This window comes from Orbicella franksi, chromosome 2 (assembly GCF_964199315.1).
Source record: "Orbicella franksi chromosome 2, jaOrbFran1.1, whole genome shotgun sequence".
NCBI classification, from domain to species: Eukaryota; Metazoa; Cnidaria; class Anthozoa; order Scleractinia; family Merulinidae; genus Orbicella; species Orbicella franksi.
The window spans coordinates 35,180,124-35,196,105 of record NC_138146.1 but is presented as its reverse complement, the minus strand read 5'-3'; the positions used below and the strand labels follow the sequence as shown (position 1 = coordinate 35,196,105).

Sequence of the window (15,982 nt, the reverse complement as noted above, 5' to 3'; positions counted from 1 at the left end):
ACGGAGACTTTCGAAAACGATAACGTCACGATAATCGGATTTCCTCGCCGAGCTTTCCTCAAACGGAAATCCAAACTGACCACCGCAGATTGTTGCGTTTTCAATTTCTCCGCGCTCTTCGACGATGACCGCCAGATGTCCAGTGGTCACCCAACAAAAGCGCCTACACTGCAGACTAGTTGACTCTGAGTTGACTCTGATAGTTTGTCGAAAACGCCTGCCTCTTACCGTAGCCATTCTTAATATAGATTATTATATGGCTACAATCATGGACAAAAGTCTTGGGACAAATTTGCACTTTTGGCGCTTTTGCGTACACGCCAGACGCGAATACAACTTCACCTGCCTAACCTCACCCCCCACCCCCCATACAATGTTGAAAACTAGTACGTGCAATTTCACCTGATTTTCAACATTGTGTTGGGTGGGGAGGGGGACAGCAACCCGTTTATAAAGGATATAGCAGCGTTTTTTTCAAACTTCAGCTCTAAAACACAGATACTCCGTTACATTACATAAGTGTCCCAAGGACTTTTGTCCACGATTGTCTGATTTTCGCGTCTCGTGGAATATGCACAATCAAGATGTTTTTTTCACCCTAAATGCATCTAGAACCCGAGAATGTGAACATCTGAGATGAGAAAGGCATTTCTAAGAACTTTTACACAGCTTTTCCGTATTTTTCAGTGGTTTTGGACCGATCGGGAAGAGTGTTGATCTCAAATAATCTAGAAACTTTTGTATGTGATGGCAGTGATAGCGGCGTCGCTTGATGTGGATACGTAACGAATTGTTTACATTATAATGTGCAGTTTTGCAGATACTTCAAGTACTTAAACGACAAATTTGGTATTTAATTCAATCTTAGTGATCACCTTAACAGTTATTACAGCGCGTTTAAGTACACTGAGGCGCTGTGCTCTTTGTAGTGACGTCACCGTTTATTGGTCATCGCACAGTACTCAGTGGCGAAGAAAAACGGTGTTTCGTCAATGTTAAGTATCAACTAAGTAAGAAAACCAGCGAAACTACTTTTCAACACGAGATTTATGGTACTGTTTCGGAATTGCTTCACAAAAGTCACGTCACAACACGCTGGCAGTAAACACAACGGTACTCACTTGATTCAGTGTGGAAGAATTGACTTTAAACAATTCTTAACAAATGGAAAGTGAGTACCGTGCTTGCAGAGCTCATAATTAAGTTTTTCCCAGCTATAAAGGTGTAGAAAGATCGATTACCAAACACATTTCACTTCGACATGTCTTAAATGTGAGCTTTCGGAAATAAGTAGGCAGATTTTAAGGTTTTAAAGTGAGTACTGTTGCTGAGAACTGCCGAGTTATGCAAATAAGGAGTGTCCACAACACTAAAAAAAATGTCACACAATATTGTTTCGTAAATGAATAAAGAAAATGACTTGCACTTGCGGGAAACAACTTGCTAATATTTGGTTCGGCACCCTTTGGACGAAATTATAGTTTACGATGCCCGCTCACTGCATGTATCATATTCATGATGCAGATGACTTCGACATTTGACATTTCTGCGCGACTTCCCGGGGTAAAAATCTTCCGTTTTCCTTCTTAAAAAAAAAAGACTTTCACTCGCTGTTCGACAGAAATTCTTGTCATATGCACAGTAATCTATAATGCCTTATGCTCGTTGCTGCCTTGAGCGTTAACCATGTGTGCCCTTTCAAATACCGCACGCGCGAGTATGAGATAGAACAAATTCCGATTTACGCCACGCGTTTGCGTTGGGAAAAATTGAAAAGAAAAAAGAAAAAAAGCTTAAATAAAGCACAAAATAGCTCAAAAATAATCTCTGTATTACGATCTATTCACAGAGTCGAGAGAAAACACATTTAGACTGTGGAAAACCGCTGAAAAGTGACATTTTATTTCTCAACTGAAATTCAGACAATCATGGACAAAAGTCTTGGGACAAATTTGCACTTTTGGCGCTTTTGCGTACACGCCAGACGCGAATACAACTTCACCTGCCTAACCTCGCCCCCCACCCCCCATACAATGTTGAAAACTAGTAAGTGCAATTCCAACTGATTTTCAACATTGTGTTGGGTGGGGAGGGGGGACAGCAACCCGTTTATAAAGGATATAGCAGCGTTTTCTTCATACTTCAGCTCTAAAACACAGATACTCCGTTACATTACATAAGTGTCCCAAGGACTTTTGTCCACGATTGTAGCTCCGTGAGCGGGCAAGATGAATCAAATCGTGCGCTGTGATTGGCTACCCGAGCGGGCAAGATGTAGCTATCTTGCCCGCTCGGGACTACCCGCCGTGTCCCGCAAGAAAAATGTCCCCGAAAGCCATATAATAAATCCTTTATTGACCAAGCTTGTTCGGCCAAGATGGCTGGATATTGGCCTCGTTCTTTTTTTGCGTGTTTATGGACCTCGACTCCGTCTCGGTCCATAAACACGCAAAAAAAGAACTTGGCCAATATCCAGCCATCTTGACCTCACACTTGGTCAATAACCCATATATACTGTCATCATGTGTACTAAAGGCATCCGCGGTCGAGTAGCGATCGATACTCTCGATCGATACCCTCGATCGACATCTAGATCAATACTCGATCGACATCCCGATCGACAGTCGGCCGACACTATCGACATTTGATCAACAGTCGGTCGATAGTCGGCCGAGTGTCCACCGACTCATATGAATCGATCGAAAGTTTGGTCGACTTTCGACCGACTATCGACCGAGAGGTCGATGGAGTGTCGATAGTTCGTTCAAAACTGCGAAAATCGTGTCGACGGATTGTCCATTATGCTAAATTTTGCTCCCACCAGGTATGAAAAGACGTAATCAATAGTTCATCCGATATACATAGTCGGTTCAATCATAAACAATTTCAGAAAAATGATTTTAACACTGCGTTTCATGAACACTAAGCATTTTCAGCATCAACTTCATCATACTGGAGTGTTTAAAGAACTTTGATGAGGATGTCGATAAAGAACAACTTTCAAACTCCAGCAGTTCAACGGCCAACGGTTTTATCAATCGGCTCTTTAACGTACAGCTTACTTCTACTCGACAATTCTACTCACAAAAGCCACCTACATAACCCGAGTGTTACTTCCATATTCCCGCATTACGAGTTCATTACGCGTTCACAGTATAACCGTCTTTTCATTTCACAACTTGTGCGAGCAGTTTATTTATAGCTACATATAGATTTGCAGGCTTCAGATTGGAGAACACTTTGCGCTTCAGTGAGCAATATACTGTCAAAACGCTGCAGGTGCAATAGGGGCTGCTTTGGAAATTAAGGTAAATAAATACCTTTACTAGAATAATAAAGTCTTTTCCAAACCTTCAATTAGTTGGAGAGCAGCGCAAAAATTGGCGCTAAAAGACAAACAAACAAACAAACAAACAAACAAACAAACAAACAAACAAACAAACAAAACTAAAAACAAAACAAAACAGGGGAGCAGCGCGGCGCGAAAGGGGGGAAGCTCCTCGCACCAAGTCTCTCTCTCCTTTATTACTCTCCGTCGTTTTTTCGCGCTGCACCGCAACTAAGTGAACGCCTGGCAGAGGCTACGAATAATGGCTCCTCCTCTCCTCTTTGTATTCGGAAAATTCAAGGCCGCGTTTCAGCGAAGAATTGGAGTGTTCCCTCATTTCCGATTTCCGATTTGTACAGTTGCTACACATAAAGGTTCTTCTTAAGAACCATGGGTTCAATACAGAAGTTCAAAATTGAGCGTCAGTCAAGATTTAGACGCAGGGACAGACTCACAATTTATGGAACTGAATCTGTTTGTGGAATGAAGTTGAGCCTTAAGGAAATCCTGTGACTAAAACAAATACGACAAGTACAGATCACAGTGACTGGAGGAAAAATAACCAACTGCAGAATGTATAAATATTTAGTTTATTACATCTGTTATATATTATTTCCTTTGGAATATCGTCGTAAATCCAGCGAATATTTATATTCTCGATCTTACATAAATTCAAGTAAGATAAGGAAGTGGCTTTCCACTGATAAAAAACTAAAAAGACAAATAAATTATAAAGTACCTCTTAAAAACCCTCCTTTAACCTGAAGCGTCTAGAGTCCTCTGAAAATAACTAAAATGTATCAAGAGTATTGAGAGAAATGGGGACGAACCAGCTCTTTGAAATACAAGCTCCAAATACAAGTATTTTATCCGGGGGGCGGGAAGGGGAATAATTGATCTGTAGCTGCCACTGGCTTGGAGGCTTGCTGTACCATTTAGGAGATAAAAAAGTGTTTGGGTTCCCTCATTTCCGATTTGTACAGTTGCTAAAAAAAAGGTTCTTCTTAAGGCCCCAAATAAACTAGTCGAATTCTGGATCTCTCTCTGTCACGCCGTGTTATACTCCCGGGAGACAGGGTAATCCCTTCTCCCGAGAGCATGACGTTGCGTGAAGTAGGGCCAGATCTTAGCCAGAACTGGACTACAAGGAACTAGATGTGTAGATATTACATTCAAGCTTACATTGAAATAAATAAAACCCAATATCTTGGGACGTGGCTCTTGGCTGGTCTAGTCCATTTGACTTTACTAGATTACGGGCCCGAGCTAGAGAAAGTGAGTGGTTGCTACGAAGCTATGGCTAATTTCTAGCTCTGGGCCTGAAGATCTACTGGTCACTATATTGACCAAAAAACCAGTGTATTCTATTTCCATAGTGCCAGCCTTGCATTTCAAATTTCCTAAAAAGCGCTTGCGTTGCATAACTATCGCAGTATGCAACTGAATAAAAATTATGTTTTCCACAAAATGTTTTTGTGAGCCAATCTGTAAACTGCATCTGAAATCATTCATTTCTCAAGAGTGATCCACAGTTAATTTCTCTTTACAACATCAATACATTGTAAGGCAGCCATGTAAATAAAAAAAGAGAAACTCAACTTAAGATATTTTCTTGATGCACCAATTTACACCTCATATTATTCAAGAAAGCTGACATTACATCTTGTGCACAACAATAAATAATAATAATAAACAATAAACATTTCAAGGTTCAGTAAATGAACAGGTTAACAGTGCATCTGAGAAGCATATTTCAGATTTTACCCGTTGGGTTTAACCTGCATTTAGTCAGCATTTAGCAAGATCTTTTAAGGCGGGAGATATGTGGATACACGAACAGTAGAAAGAGATACTCTCCGTTTGCTTTAATCTATGAACAGTATCTATTTCTAGGGCCTCCCAGGGATTTGGGGAACAATTGAACATGCTTGTTTATTTCAAGGGATTACAAGTTAGGGATATTATTATGGATTTAAATTTGATGGAACAAGGTGAAAATTTATTAACAAGTAGCATTAGAAAAATATTAAACAGGATCAAAGGAACATGTTTCCTACCCTGGGAGGTCCCCATCTGTGACTGTTACAAGTGTAGAGTGAATGAGAAATGAACAAAATAAAAAGCACAATCTATGAGCAGTGAAGCCTCAAGCTTTAGGGTGACCCAGTCAGCCAAGCTACTCACCACATCACCCACTTGTGCTTGTATTTTGTTAACTTAGAACTGCTTTTCATGTCCTTAATGTTTTTTTCAGTATGCTTCTGATGTCCTTTCTCCAAATAAACTTGTGCCTTTAGACTTCCTACAGACGTCTCCTACATGGTATTTTCTTTTGCAACAGAGTAAGGAGATGAACATGTACATGCAGGCTACTCATGCCTCGGACCTCAGACATGATTTCAGGGTCCCTCCAGATGTGATCCATTACCAGTATTCAAAATAACAGGCCCAAAATAACTTACATCTTTGACCACTGCAGTAAAGGTGTCAAACATCGGACTCCACTGATCTTAAGGTCCCTATTGATCTGACATCTCTGAGGGTCTTATGAGATACCCATGGATTAACATAACCACTGTCACCAACACTTGGTATTGATACAATTGAGTTTCTGTTTACTTCAACCCTTGCCTGGCCAGGCCCTGCATTGCCTACAGTACTAGACGAGGTCAATGAGCCTCTCTGAATATTCACAGCTGCATCACGATGATTAGAACCAGATGAATTACTGTCACTTAAAGAATGATTCGACTCTTGCCGTGGAACAAACCTTCTCTGTTCCAATGTTTCTCTAACTTGATCCAAAACTGAATCAATATGCGTATTACGAGGCATGCAATCTCCATTTGTATTGTCCCCCATAATGCCCGGATATGGTGGCAGCTCATCATCATTGTCATCATCATGTTCATCAGAAGATATATGATCTGCATTACGTGAGTGCTGTGGGGTCAACTCTGCCCTAGCCAAGGGAGAAATACCTCTGTGAATAGAAACCCTAGGGGTACTTTGCGGTGTGGAATGGCTGGATGTCCCTCGGTGTGGTCCAAAAAGTGGCATACCAATAGGGGATCCCACTTTAGGAATTAATATTGGTGATCCATGTCTTTCAAGTGCACGACGTGCTACTGTTGGTGTGGAAACTGGGGACCCCTGCCGAGGGGTCGCTGCTGGAGTATTGGCTAATGATCCTTGACATGGTGTTGGTGGGTAAAGTTCTGGATAGCGCATAACTGTAATGTGATAGAAACAAAACACATAAATTCTCATATTTCCTAGAGTTCTCCACCAAGGGAAAATATATGGGTACTAACAAATATGCTGCAGGAGGCAGGCTAACCCTGCAATTGACTAGAACATATCATCCAAGGGGAGTAGAAATACTCCTAGTCACTCCATCCTATGGAATAATAATAATTACTTTATTTAAAATTATAAAAATTCAATATAGTGACATTCCTGCTCTCATGTTGCTTTACAAAGAAATTTGAAAAAAACTATACGAATGGAATTAAAATCTATACATAAAAGGAACAAGGTTTAAAAACAAAGTACAATTCAGAATATTTAACTATCAAATAGAACTGCATGTCTGTACATGTATGTGATAGTGAAGCCTAGCGACAAAATGGCTGGGAGATCATTGCACACTCTCTTCAGCCAGTTTGTACTATCAGTGATGACTGATAATGATCAAACCAATGGTCAGTATGCATTTTAACCTAGAGTACTGACAGTTATTAATTTAAATTATGTAGTACATAGACATATCCCTTTGCATGTATTGCAGACCTATAATCCAAGATACTGGGTAAATGCCTTACTTGCACATTGTAGTCTTACGAAGCTCTAAAACTTTCACTCAGAGGAAATGGAGTAAAAATAGAAGCTTACCATCATCATAGGTGGGTGGCGCATTCTGTTGAAAGATGTCATTGTCAGAAAACGAAACATGTCTGCGGTTGCTATTTGTTAAGCTGCCATTACGTCGTTCCTGCAATCTCCTTCGAGTGTGGCTGAATGTGATGATTGAGAGGATGGCAAAAATTGCAGCACATGCCACACCTATCACAATTCCAGTGTAGTGATGACTGAAATCCATCATATCTTCCTCTTCCTCTTTTGCTACTAGGAAGCAAAGGGAACATTGATTATACCGGTAGCCTTTACAACTGCATTCCCAAGTCAGAATGATGAAGATTAAATTTTGCTTTACATAATTTTCTGGTGACAAACACAAAAACATTTCAGCTGGGATATTCCTCAAAATAATGACCTATCACAACCTGAAAGTGAAACTAAATTAATATCTAATTATCTATTTGAGATTGCTGGTACCAAAAGTAAATTACGAAAACAGCATACTGTTTGGGCAGGTCCTTCTAATGCTAGCGCTATGGACTTGCATACCGACTCAGACTTAAGTATACACACCACAAACATATTTTTACCATAAATTAGTTCCTAAATGCATCCAGGGGTTTGCAAAATCATCTCCAGAGCTGGTCAATTCACCTGGTGCCCGGCCCTTAATGAAAAATCTGGGCATCTTACCTTGATCATCTATAAGACTTGTAGTGTATGTTGCAATGAAGCCTTGAGCTGAGGTGAGCTTGTTAGACACAAACTCCACCCTCATTCCATTTCCTGAAGAAACAATTTCCTCTCCCCAGCCGTCCTGACCTCCACAAAGAGTCCTCAATGTGTCTGACCAGCTGTTGATACCGTCTTGGATGACAATGTAGTCTGGGCAATCTGGATACTTGTTGTAAGCTGTTTCCAAATCAAACTTACTGTGGATAAATTTTACAATCATACAGTATTTATTATTTTTCTTTTTGTTGTACATGAACTTGCATACATGTATAAGAACATGGCACAGACTTTATGATAACATAAAGATGTTTACTGAACACATGTTAAACAGTATGTTGTACATGTATAATAGGTAAAGGTAAAGTCTGAATACGAGCCAAGTGGCCCATCAGGCCAGTGCTTATCCCAGTTTCTGTAGCATGAAGTGACTAGGAGTATTTCTACTCCTACCTAGATGGGATGCTAGTTCATGGCAGGGTTACCCCCAGCATTAAGTTTGCCGGTACCCATTTATCTGGGTGGAGAGAGGCACTGTGAGAGTTAAGTGTCTTGCCCAAGAACACAACACAATGTCCCCGGTCAGGGCTTGAACCTGGCCCGCTCAATCCGAAGACAAGTGCAATAACCATGAGGCCACCGCGTATAATAAATGCCATTAATATTTCACTTGTATTAGTTTTATCTAGCAGTTGCCTTTTACTGCTTCTAAAAGATTAAAACTACAGCTATAGATATGGAAGATACTCTGTGTTTAGCTGTGTGGTATGCCCATGACACTTGTTAGCTTCAGAAAATTACTGAATAATTTACAATAACTAGGTAGCTAGGACTCACCTAAACTGCAATGTAATGTAGTAACCGTCAGGAACATCTATTTCCCAGATACAATTTGCTTCATGAGGATAACCAGCAGGGTACCCCGGGGAATAGAAAGTTCCAGACAGGGTATTCATGGTAACGCCACAACTAGCTGTTAACAAAAAGTGCAAAAACGTTGTCAGTACTTTCTTAATTAAATATTTCTGAAAGTAAATGCACTTCATTATTTGTCAACTCTCACATGAAGTACAGCTGTAATTGTCATCACTATGGATACAGCAATTAGAAATGCACTCTGACTAGCTTTTAAGTTTTTTGCATCTGGACAAATTATTAATAGAGTCAAACCTCCTGTAAGGGACAACCCAAAATGTCAAGCCCAGGTGGTCGACTACAGGAGGTGGTTGCTTACAACCGCATAGACCATATTGGGTCAAAATTTTTCCTTGTTAGCATATGGTAACCGCAGAGACTTAACCCATGTTTTAACTGTTTTCTTTTCTTGAGAAAAAATCTGGTACTTCCCATTGATAAATTGCTGTCTCTTGTACAACCCAGGAATGCGATAATATTATGTACAACACCTTATTATCCAATTTTTCCTCTTTTATCTGTCTAGTGGTCGCTTATGGGAGGTTAACAACAAAAGAAAATTTCAAAATTTTATCGCTAAAAGTGGTTGTGGTTGCTTAAAAGAGGTGGTCATTTACAAGAGGTTCAAAATATAGTGATTTGAATTGGAAACTTTTGGTATTTTGGAAAACTGGTCACTAAGGAGAGGTGGTGGCAACCGGAGGTTCAACTGTACGTAAATTTGATCAAGGACAAAAAGTACATGTACATAATATATACATGACACTTGTAAAAATCTCTGGCTTAATTTGTAAGATCACACTTTTAGCAAGCTAGGGTTAATAACTTTGAGAATAACACTTACATGGTGCAGAGGACATCTTGCAGTCCACTGGAGCTGTTGGATCTCCTATAGGGCCAATTAAAATCATAAGGATGACAGCAGTAATATTACAGTGTATTTTTATAAGCTTTTCATTTACATGTGTATGACAAATTGTGTGGTTCTAAAAAATCTGCTGCTCCAAAACATTTCCATACTCCTCTCCTATGGATGTTTTCTTTTCTTCTCTAAGGCCAAAAAAAGTTTCTCCCAGCACAATTACATAATTTATTGAAAATTACAAAAAATCTTACTCTTTAACAATACTTCAGTCTGTAATTTATAATTTCATGTATCACTGGGCAAGTGATGGATAAACTCTGATCCACTATGCCAACTGCAAAATCCACTAGCCTTAGGCTATTGAATGCAACTTTCATTGAACATTGCACACAATATCCAATTTATCCACCCCAAAGAGCTTCAGTAGAAATTCCAAGGAAAAGGGCTATCAAAAACCAAATGTTTTTGAAGGAAAGTATAATTTATGTACATGTATGTTAAGTTAAACTGGAATTTCCCATACATGTAGAGTGGGGTTTAGAACCAAAAAAGCTTTCTTATTTAATTCTGTGATACAGTTGTAAGTATTGATGATATTTTCTGAAAAAACACATAATTTATACATGTAAATATGACGAGCCTGCCTCCTTATATGGATATTAAGTATTTTTCGCTATTAATAAATAGATATACATGTAAAAGTGTTTTTCATATCAAATATCTTTAAACTTATATTTTGAAAAAAAATATTATACTCACCACGACCATCCTCCTGGAAACATCGGTTTCTTACAGCTGAAACTTCATCCCTTGTCAACGCTTTGTTGTAGATTTGCAAACACGATATTCGTCCTTCAAAACTGTCACCTTTGCCTTGTCCACTACCTATACGAATATCTTTGTCTGTACTTAATTCCACCTTACCAAGATTCATTTGCTGGACGTCTATACCATCTATCCACAATGTCGCAGTACCAGTGTTGTAGTTGTACGATGTTCCAACATATTGCCATTTATTTTGAAGACTGACTGTATGGTTGCGAAGAATGGAAAGAGACTCTCCACTGCGCTCCAGAAATTGTACCTTTACAGAATTACTATCCAATGTATAAAGCCCTACTCCTCCTTTATTGTTATTATCCAAGTATTGAATGATAGAACCTGCTTGTCCAGTTTGAAATATCCAAACTAGAATCGTGATAGAATTCTTAGCATCCAAGTGTGGACTCTGTGGGATAGTGATGTGACTTGTCCCAATACCAGTAAACTCATAAGCAGTATCTGCCTTTCCAAAAGGGCCTGTAACAAGTTGGACATCCTTCGGAATTCCACCAAAGTTACCATAGCAACTTGCATCTGCCGTATTGTAGAGTTTATTAAGTGGATACAATCCGATAGGATATGGTAGCGAATCTGAAAGGATTCAGAAAACTCAGCAATCAATATGAAAAAAAGTCAAAACATCTGAGTGTTTTTTGATATAATTTTATGAGGTCAACAAGGCCACAAAAAAGCAATTTAACCAACAAACTGGAAGATTTCACTCTTCAACTTTAGGAAATTCCAGAAAATCACAAAGGCATATAAAAGCATTTTGATTCAAGACTAAAAACCATAATCTTAATGAACAGGGATGACTTTCAAGCACTCTTTCATCATTGCTTATTACATTTAACAAGAGTGAAAGAAACTGGGTGTAAAGACGAATGCAAAACCAGCTTTCAAAAATAATTACAACACTAATACACTCAACGTTAACATGATAAATGACTATCCTACCGAGCCACCTTAAAATCAGAAAATTAGAAACCCTTCTTACGTTTATGGCAATGGCAGCATTCCTGGTTAGCAAGGTCATGTATTAGAGACATGCACTGATTCTAGAGGCATAAAATAGGGTATCAATTTTTGGGTCATTTAGTTTTGGAAAAAAATACAACTACAACCGTTTTAAAAAAGTGGGAGCCTCTGTTGCCTCTTTTGTAATCTCTTGACAACTCGACCCTAGTCCCCTGAAAACGAAAATAAAAATGAAAGGAAAAGAAACAAGGTGCATATATATATACCATGCATATTTTCTGTAATTTGCAACTCGGAATGTACATTAGTCACAGGAGTAAACTGGTATGATCTTACCGTGCTAGAAATGTAAGAAGGGCAAGTAATCTAATTATGTTGTATTGTAAGCAGTGTAAGTATTAGTATTGTTAGTAGCGTGAGTATGCGTATTATATAGAGTAAGTGTTAGTATCGTAAGTGGCGTAAGTAATAAGTTTTTTGTAAGTAGTGTAAGTAACTACATTAATATTGTATTGTAAGCAGTGTAAGTAGCATTTAAAAAGAATAAATAAAAAATTAAAAAAAGAAAAAAAAAATTTTGGGGTCAGGTCTGATATCTGTTCAAACCAAGAACTTTTGTGGGAAGTGTATGGATAATTAATTTTCTGGAACAAAACAAAATATAGAACCCATAAAATTGCCAATTCGTGCAATGCCAAATCGACCAAACAATTTTTAGTTTTATTTTTGTTTGTATAATTACCTTCGATACAGATAATATCAGACGTACACAATTGTCTGCCCTCAATGCCCCTGAATTGATCTCATATAAGCATGGCTCCCGGGGTGTTAATCGTTTCTTAATTCCTTTGGGGGTTAAGTTTTAACTTAGAATGAGCCACTGTAGCTAGTGTCAGGTAGTTAGGCCTTGTAGGCCACTTGGCAAATTTGTAAACAAGTAAATAAAGATAAAGACAGAAAGAACCTCAACATGTGATGCAATTGCTGATAGAAATGGGCCTTACCAAACTAGAAAGCCAAAAAATAAAATAAATAAATAAATAAATAAATAAATAAATAAAGACATGACTTCTGTTGGGTCACTGCAACATTAACACACTTGTAGTGAAGCCGGAAGGTCAACTTTTATGAATCCTCTTTGTTTGATTATGCAACTCACATTTCACAATAAGCTAGAATATTATAGCACGGAACTGGTGTTTGCATGTGTCCTGAGCTGTGTAGGTCCGTCTGTTATAGATGGTTGCACGCTAGCTCAAACGTTCGCGTACAGCCACAAAAACAACAGGCATTTAAAATCACCAGTCACATTTACACAAATAAATTGAATTTATATGGCTTATTAGCAACAATTTTACTACTGGATAGCCAAGAATTGAGCCATAAATATCAGACATGGCACTTTACGTGAAGGAATAAAGCGATTATTCTCAAGTTTCTGCGAGCGCATTATATCTTGGCGACTTCACGCCGAATATTCTGTTATGCAAAGATGGTTGGCTAATTTTAGAATATTAAAATAATGTAATTTTCCATTGACTGCAGTAAGAGGAAAAATGTTTATCTGCCGCATGTAGCTGAACATGTGCTGTATATCCCCTCATTGAATATTATATCGAAATATTCTCCGTTAGGGTCGCGTGAATTTCAGTTATAGGTCGATCAAAATAAACAACACGTCTCGTGGACTCGAAGCGTAAAATGTCGATTGTTACAGACGTTGTAAACGCAGTTGACCTCGATATTCTTGTGACTAAAGGACTTCTAGAATGCACAGTGTGAAGCCAATAGTAAATCAAAATGGTTCATTTCATGAGCTACGATAACGATTCAACACTTCACAAATATCAGCAAAAACACTAAATAACAAAACACGAGCTAAACTCTATAGCTTTGGTTTTAGGAAATAGTTCGTTGGTTCAAGCGATCCGAACGAGACAGATATTTTTACCGCAAGACTTCAATATACACTACGGTCCCTGCCATCTTTTAATACAATTATATTTATACATGATCTGAAATAACCGTAAACAGCGCCACAGGAAGAGTTTTTGTGTACATGAGCAGAACCTACCTTCACAAAACCCGATGAATGGAAACACGGCAAGAGTAAACACGAGCACACCACGACAATACTGGCACGTATCGACGACTTTGCCAGCCATTTTGAAGTTTGACAGCGTAGAAAGTCAGCTACATCGAAGTTTTCCAGGCTTATTGTTTTCGTGCTTCATGAAAAAAGTGTCGAGATCCAGCAGGTTAAAGTATCAAAGCTATTTCAGGGGCGTACACAGAAATATCAGACGGTTTCATATTTCACTACGCACGGTTTTCGTGGCGTTGCAAAATTTCTTTTCTTCCGAGATTGCTCAAGTATTGCACAAGTACAGCATCCGATACTATCTCCTCGCACATGAAAGAAAACTCGACGAGAAAACAGACCTTGTGTCCTGTAAACCAAAGAAGTTAATTTCTAGATGGACAGGGAAGCCAGCACGATCGTACACAATAATAATCCACTGAATGGTTTTATCACGCAAGTCACAACCAGCGTTTTCCCGCGTAAGCTGAAGCGTCGCGTTATTTCCGCTCACAAGCGATAGCGGACGCGTATGTCAATCAAATTGTTCAGCGTAGAGAAATCGCACCACGTAAAAACTTCAATTTGTTTTTTTAAAGGCACTTGGCTATGACCTGCTCATCTTTTTTTAAACGTCCTCCATGCAGTTCGCGAGACAAAGGAAAAAAAAATGCAATTGAATAGCAGATTGCTGGGGAGTGGGGTGAGGAAAATCAAGACTAGTGATCACTGGTGGGGTAAAATTGCAAATAAAATTATTTTGACTCCTTAGTTTCTTTGGATTTTATTATTTTGGCTACTTCAAATTCTGGGTGTTTTTAGAAGAGTCCCAGCCATGCAAATCAAAACACAATTACAAGGACGTGACAGGATAAAAGATTGCTAATATTCTGACGAGTAAGGTCACGTTTTCCAAATTATTATGGGCTTAAAAATGTGTTTACTTTTAATCCCGTTATCCTGTCCAATTTTGCTGGTTGCGGGGCGGAGGAAGTAATGTTTCCTCAATATCGTTTGTCATACAAAAAATCAGCCTGGCCCAGCTCTTAGGTTTTAAAATATAACTCGACAATCTTGGTTTAAAAATCGTGGCTCGCTGAAGAAGCCACGCTTGACAGAACGCTAGGACAATCGTGAGAAAGACGAATTGGGGATGAAAGCCCAGTTCTTTGTTGACTGGTTTGAAACACGATGGGCAAGCTGAAGCACACAATGAAACGACTAAGTAACGCCGTATTAAATTTCTTGTCGCCTGAAAACAATGTTGGCCGTCGTTTTTTCGCCAGGATTGTTTTTGACGTCTCACGCAACTCGTGAAACGTTGTTTATTTGCAAAAATAGCGCAACAAATTGAGCTGTTGTCCGCATGCAATCATGTAAGGAACCACGACTTTCCGTCTCGGTGGGTTCTCAAGGGACGTTTTTTTATCTTCACACATCCTAGCTGACTTGATCGCCACTGACTACAAGTGAAGTATTGAACACCGCTGTTGATTTTCGGTCGTTTCATTCATGCCAGTGTTAAATTCTTAAAAGTTTTAGGTCTCCAGTTCTGTCGGTTTCTGGACCAAACAATACTTCTAACAAGATAATTTGGTTTTATCAGCTGGGTTGATAATGTGAATTGGCCACCGTAAAGAGATTCAACAGTTAACAGTTAATTTCAGAGTTTGATCACCTGACTACTTTTTCGAGCTTTTTTCTCGGCAGTTACAAAGTCGGACAATTCGATCTGGTTCATAAACGTTAGTTGTAATTAAGAATCCAATACACTAGTGTATGTTGTATTCACCAGCGCTACCAGTTACAAATATTTTCTTTCCTCTTATGTGATATTCGTTTTCAATTCCTCTGTCGCCAGCGTCTAGGCGAGGCTTATCTAAGAAGCGGGTTTAAGAGTGTTTAAACGCAAAAACAAAGACATTTGTTGCCGAATTAATCTTTTTCGTTTCCGCTTGTCGGATCAAGTGGGATGACGAGGAAGTAGCTGAACGATAAGAAGGCTTAGCTGAAAGACAAGTTTAACATTTCTTTGTACATAATACGGAGTTTGGTAACGTTTGAAATGTAAACCTGTCGCGTGCAGGACCTGGTAACATCTGAAGCCCACGCTCCCAAAGAAGTTTCTTTTCTTTTTCATTCAGAGAAAATGTTCATTTTTGTGGACGATCTGGGCTGGAACCACGTTTTTCCTTCGATTTCCGCCACAATATCACACGTCCCTTTCCTAGAAAAACGTTTAGTCGTAGCAGACGTGGCATCGGTTTCTGACTCTTGGTTTGCCCGGCTTGAAACGTTTCTAGGGTGGAACCCGGCTACCTTACGACCCTCCATCTCGTCATTATAATCACGACCTATTTATTTTGTCTCGGGAAAAGAGGCACCTTCATGTATGCCGACC

At 39.0% G+C, this 15,982-nt stretch overlaps 1 protein-coding gene across 2 annotated transcripts; it reads right to left on the bottom strand.

Moving 5' to 3' along the window:
• Nucleotides 1-1,825: 1,825 nt before the first annotated feature.
• LOC145479556 (uncharacterized) lies at nucleotides 1,826-15,032 on the bottom strand. 2 transcript variants are annotated; one of them, XM_081457953.1, is made up of 7 exons: nucleotides 13,576-15,032; nucleotides 10,461-11,114; nucleotides 9,681-9,725; nucleotides 8,759-8,894; nucleotides 7,883-8,121; nucleotides 7,223-7,456; nucleotides 1,826-6,561 (listed from the first exon to the last, which is right to left on the bottom strand). In XM_081457953.1, the coding sequence occupies exons 1-7, from the start codon at nucleotides 13,664-13,666 to the stop codon at nucleotides 5,816-5,818; spliced, it is 2,145 nt and encodes a 714-aa protein (XP_081314079.1). In that variant the 5' UTR covers nucleotides 13,667-15,032; the 3' UTR covers nucleotides 1,826-5,815. The 2 variants fall into 2 exon arrangements, with proteins under 2 accessions (XP_081314079.1, XP_081314080.1); XM_081457954.1 differs by having other exon boundaries at nucleotides 7,223-7,453.
• Between the last annotated feature and the right edge of the window lie 950 nt (nucleotides 15,033-15,982).

Excerpts from the sequence above, each read along its gene's own strand:
- LOC145479556 (XM_081457953.1), bottom strand. The coding sequence starts at position 13,666 with ATGGCTGGCAAAGTCGTCGATACGTGCCAGTATTGTCGTGGTGTGCTC. Across the intron at positions 7,457-7,882 it reads AAGTCTTATAGATGATCAAG|TAGCAAAAGAGGAAGAGGAA; the intron begins GTAAGATGCCCA and ends TTTGCTTCCTAG. Across the intron at positions 6,562-7,222 it reads GCCACCCACCTATGATGATG|TTATGCGCTATCCAGAACTT; the intron begins GTAAGCTTCTAT and ends ATCACATTACAG.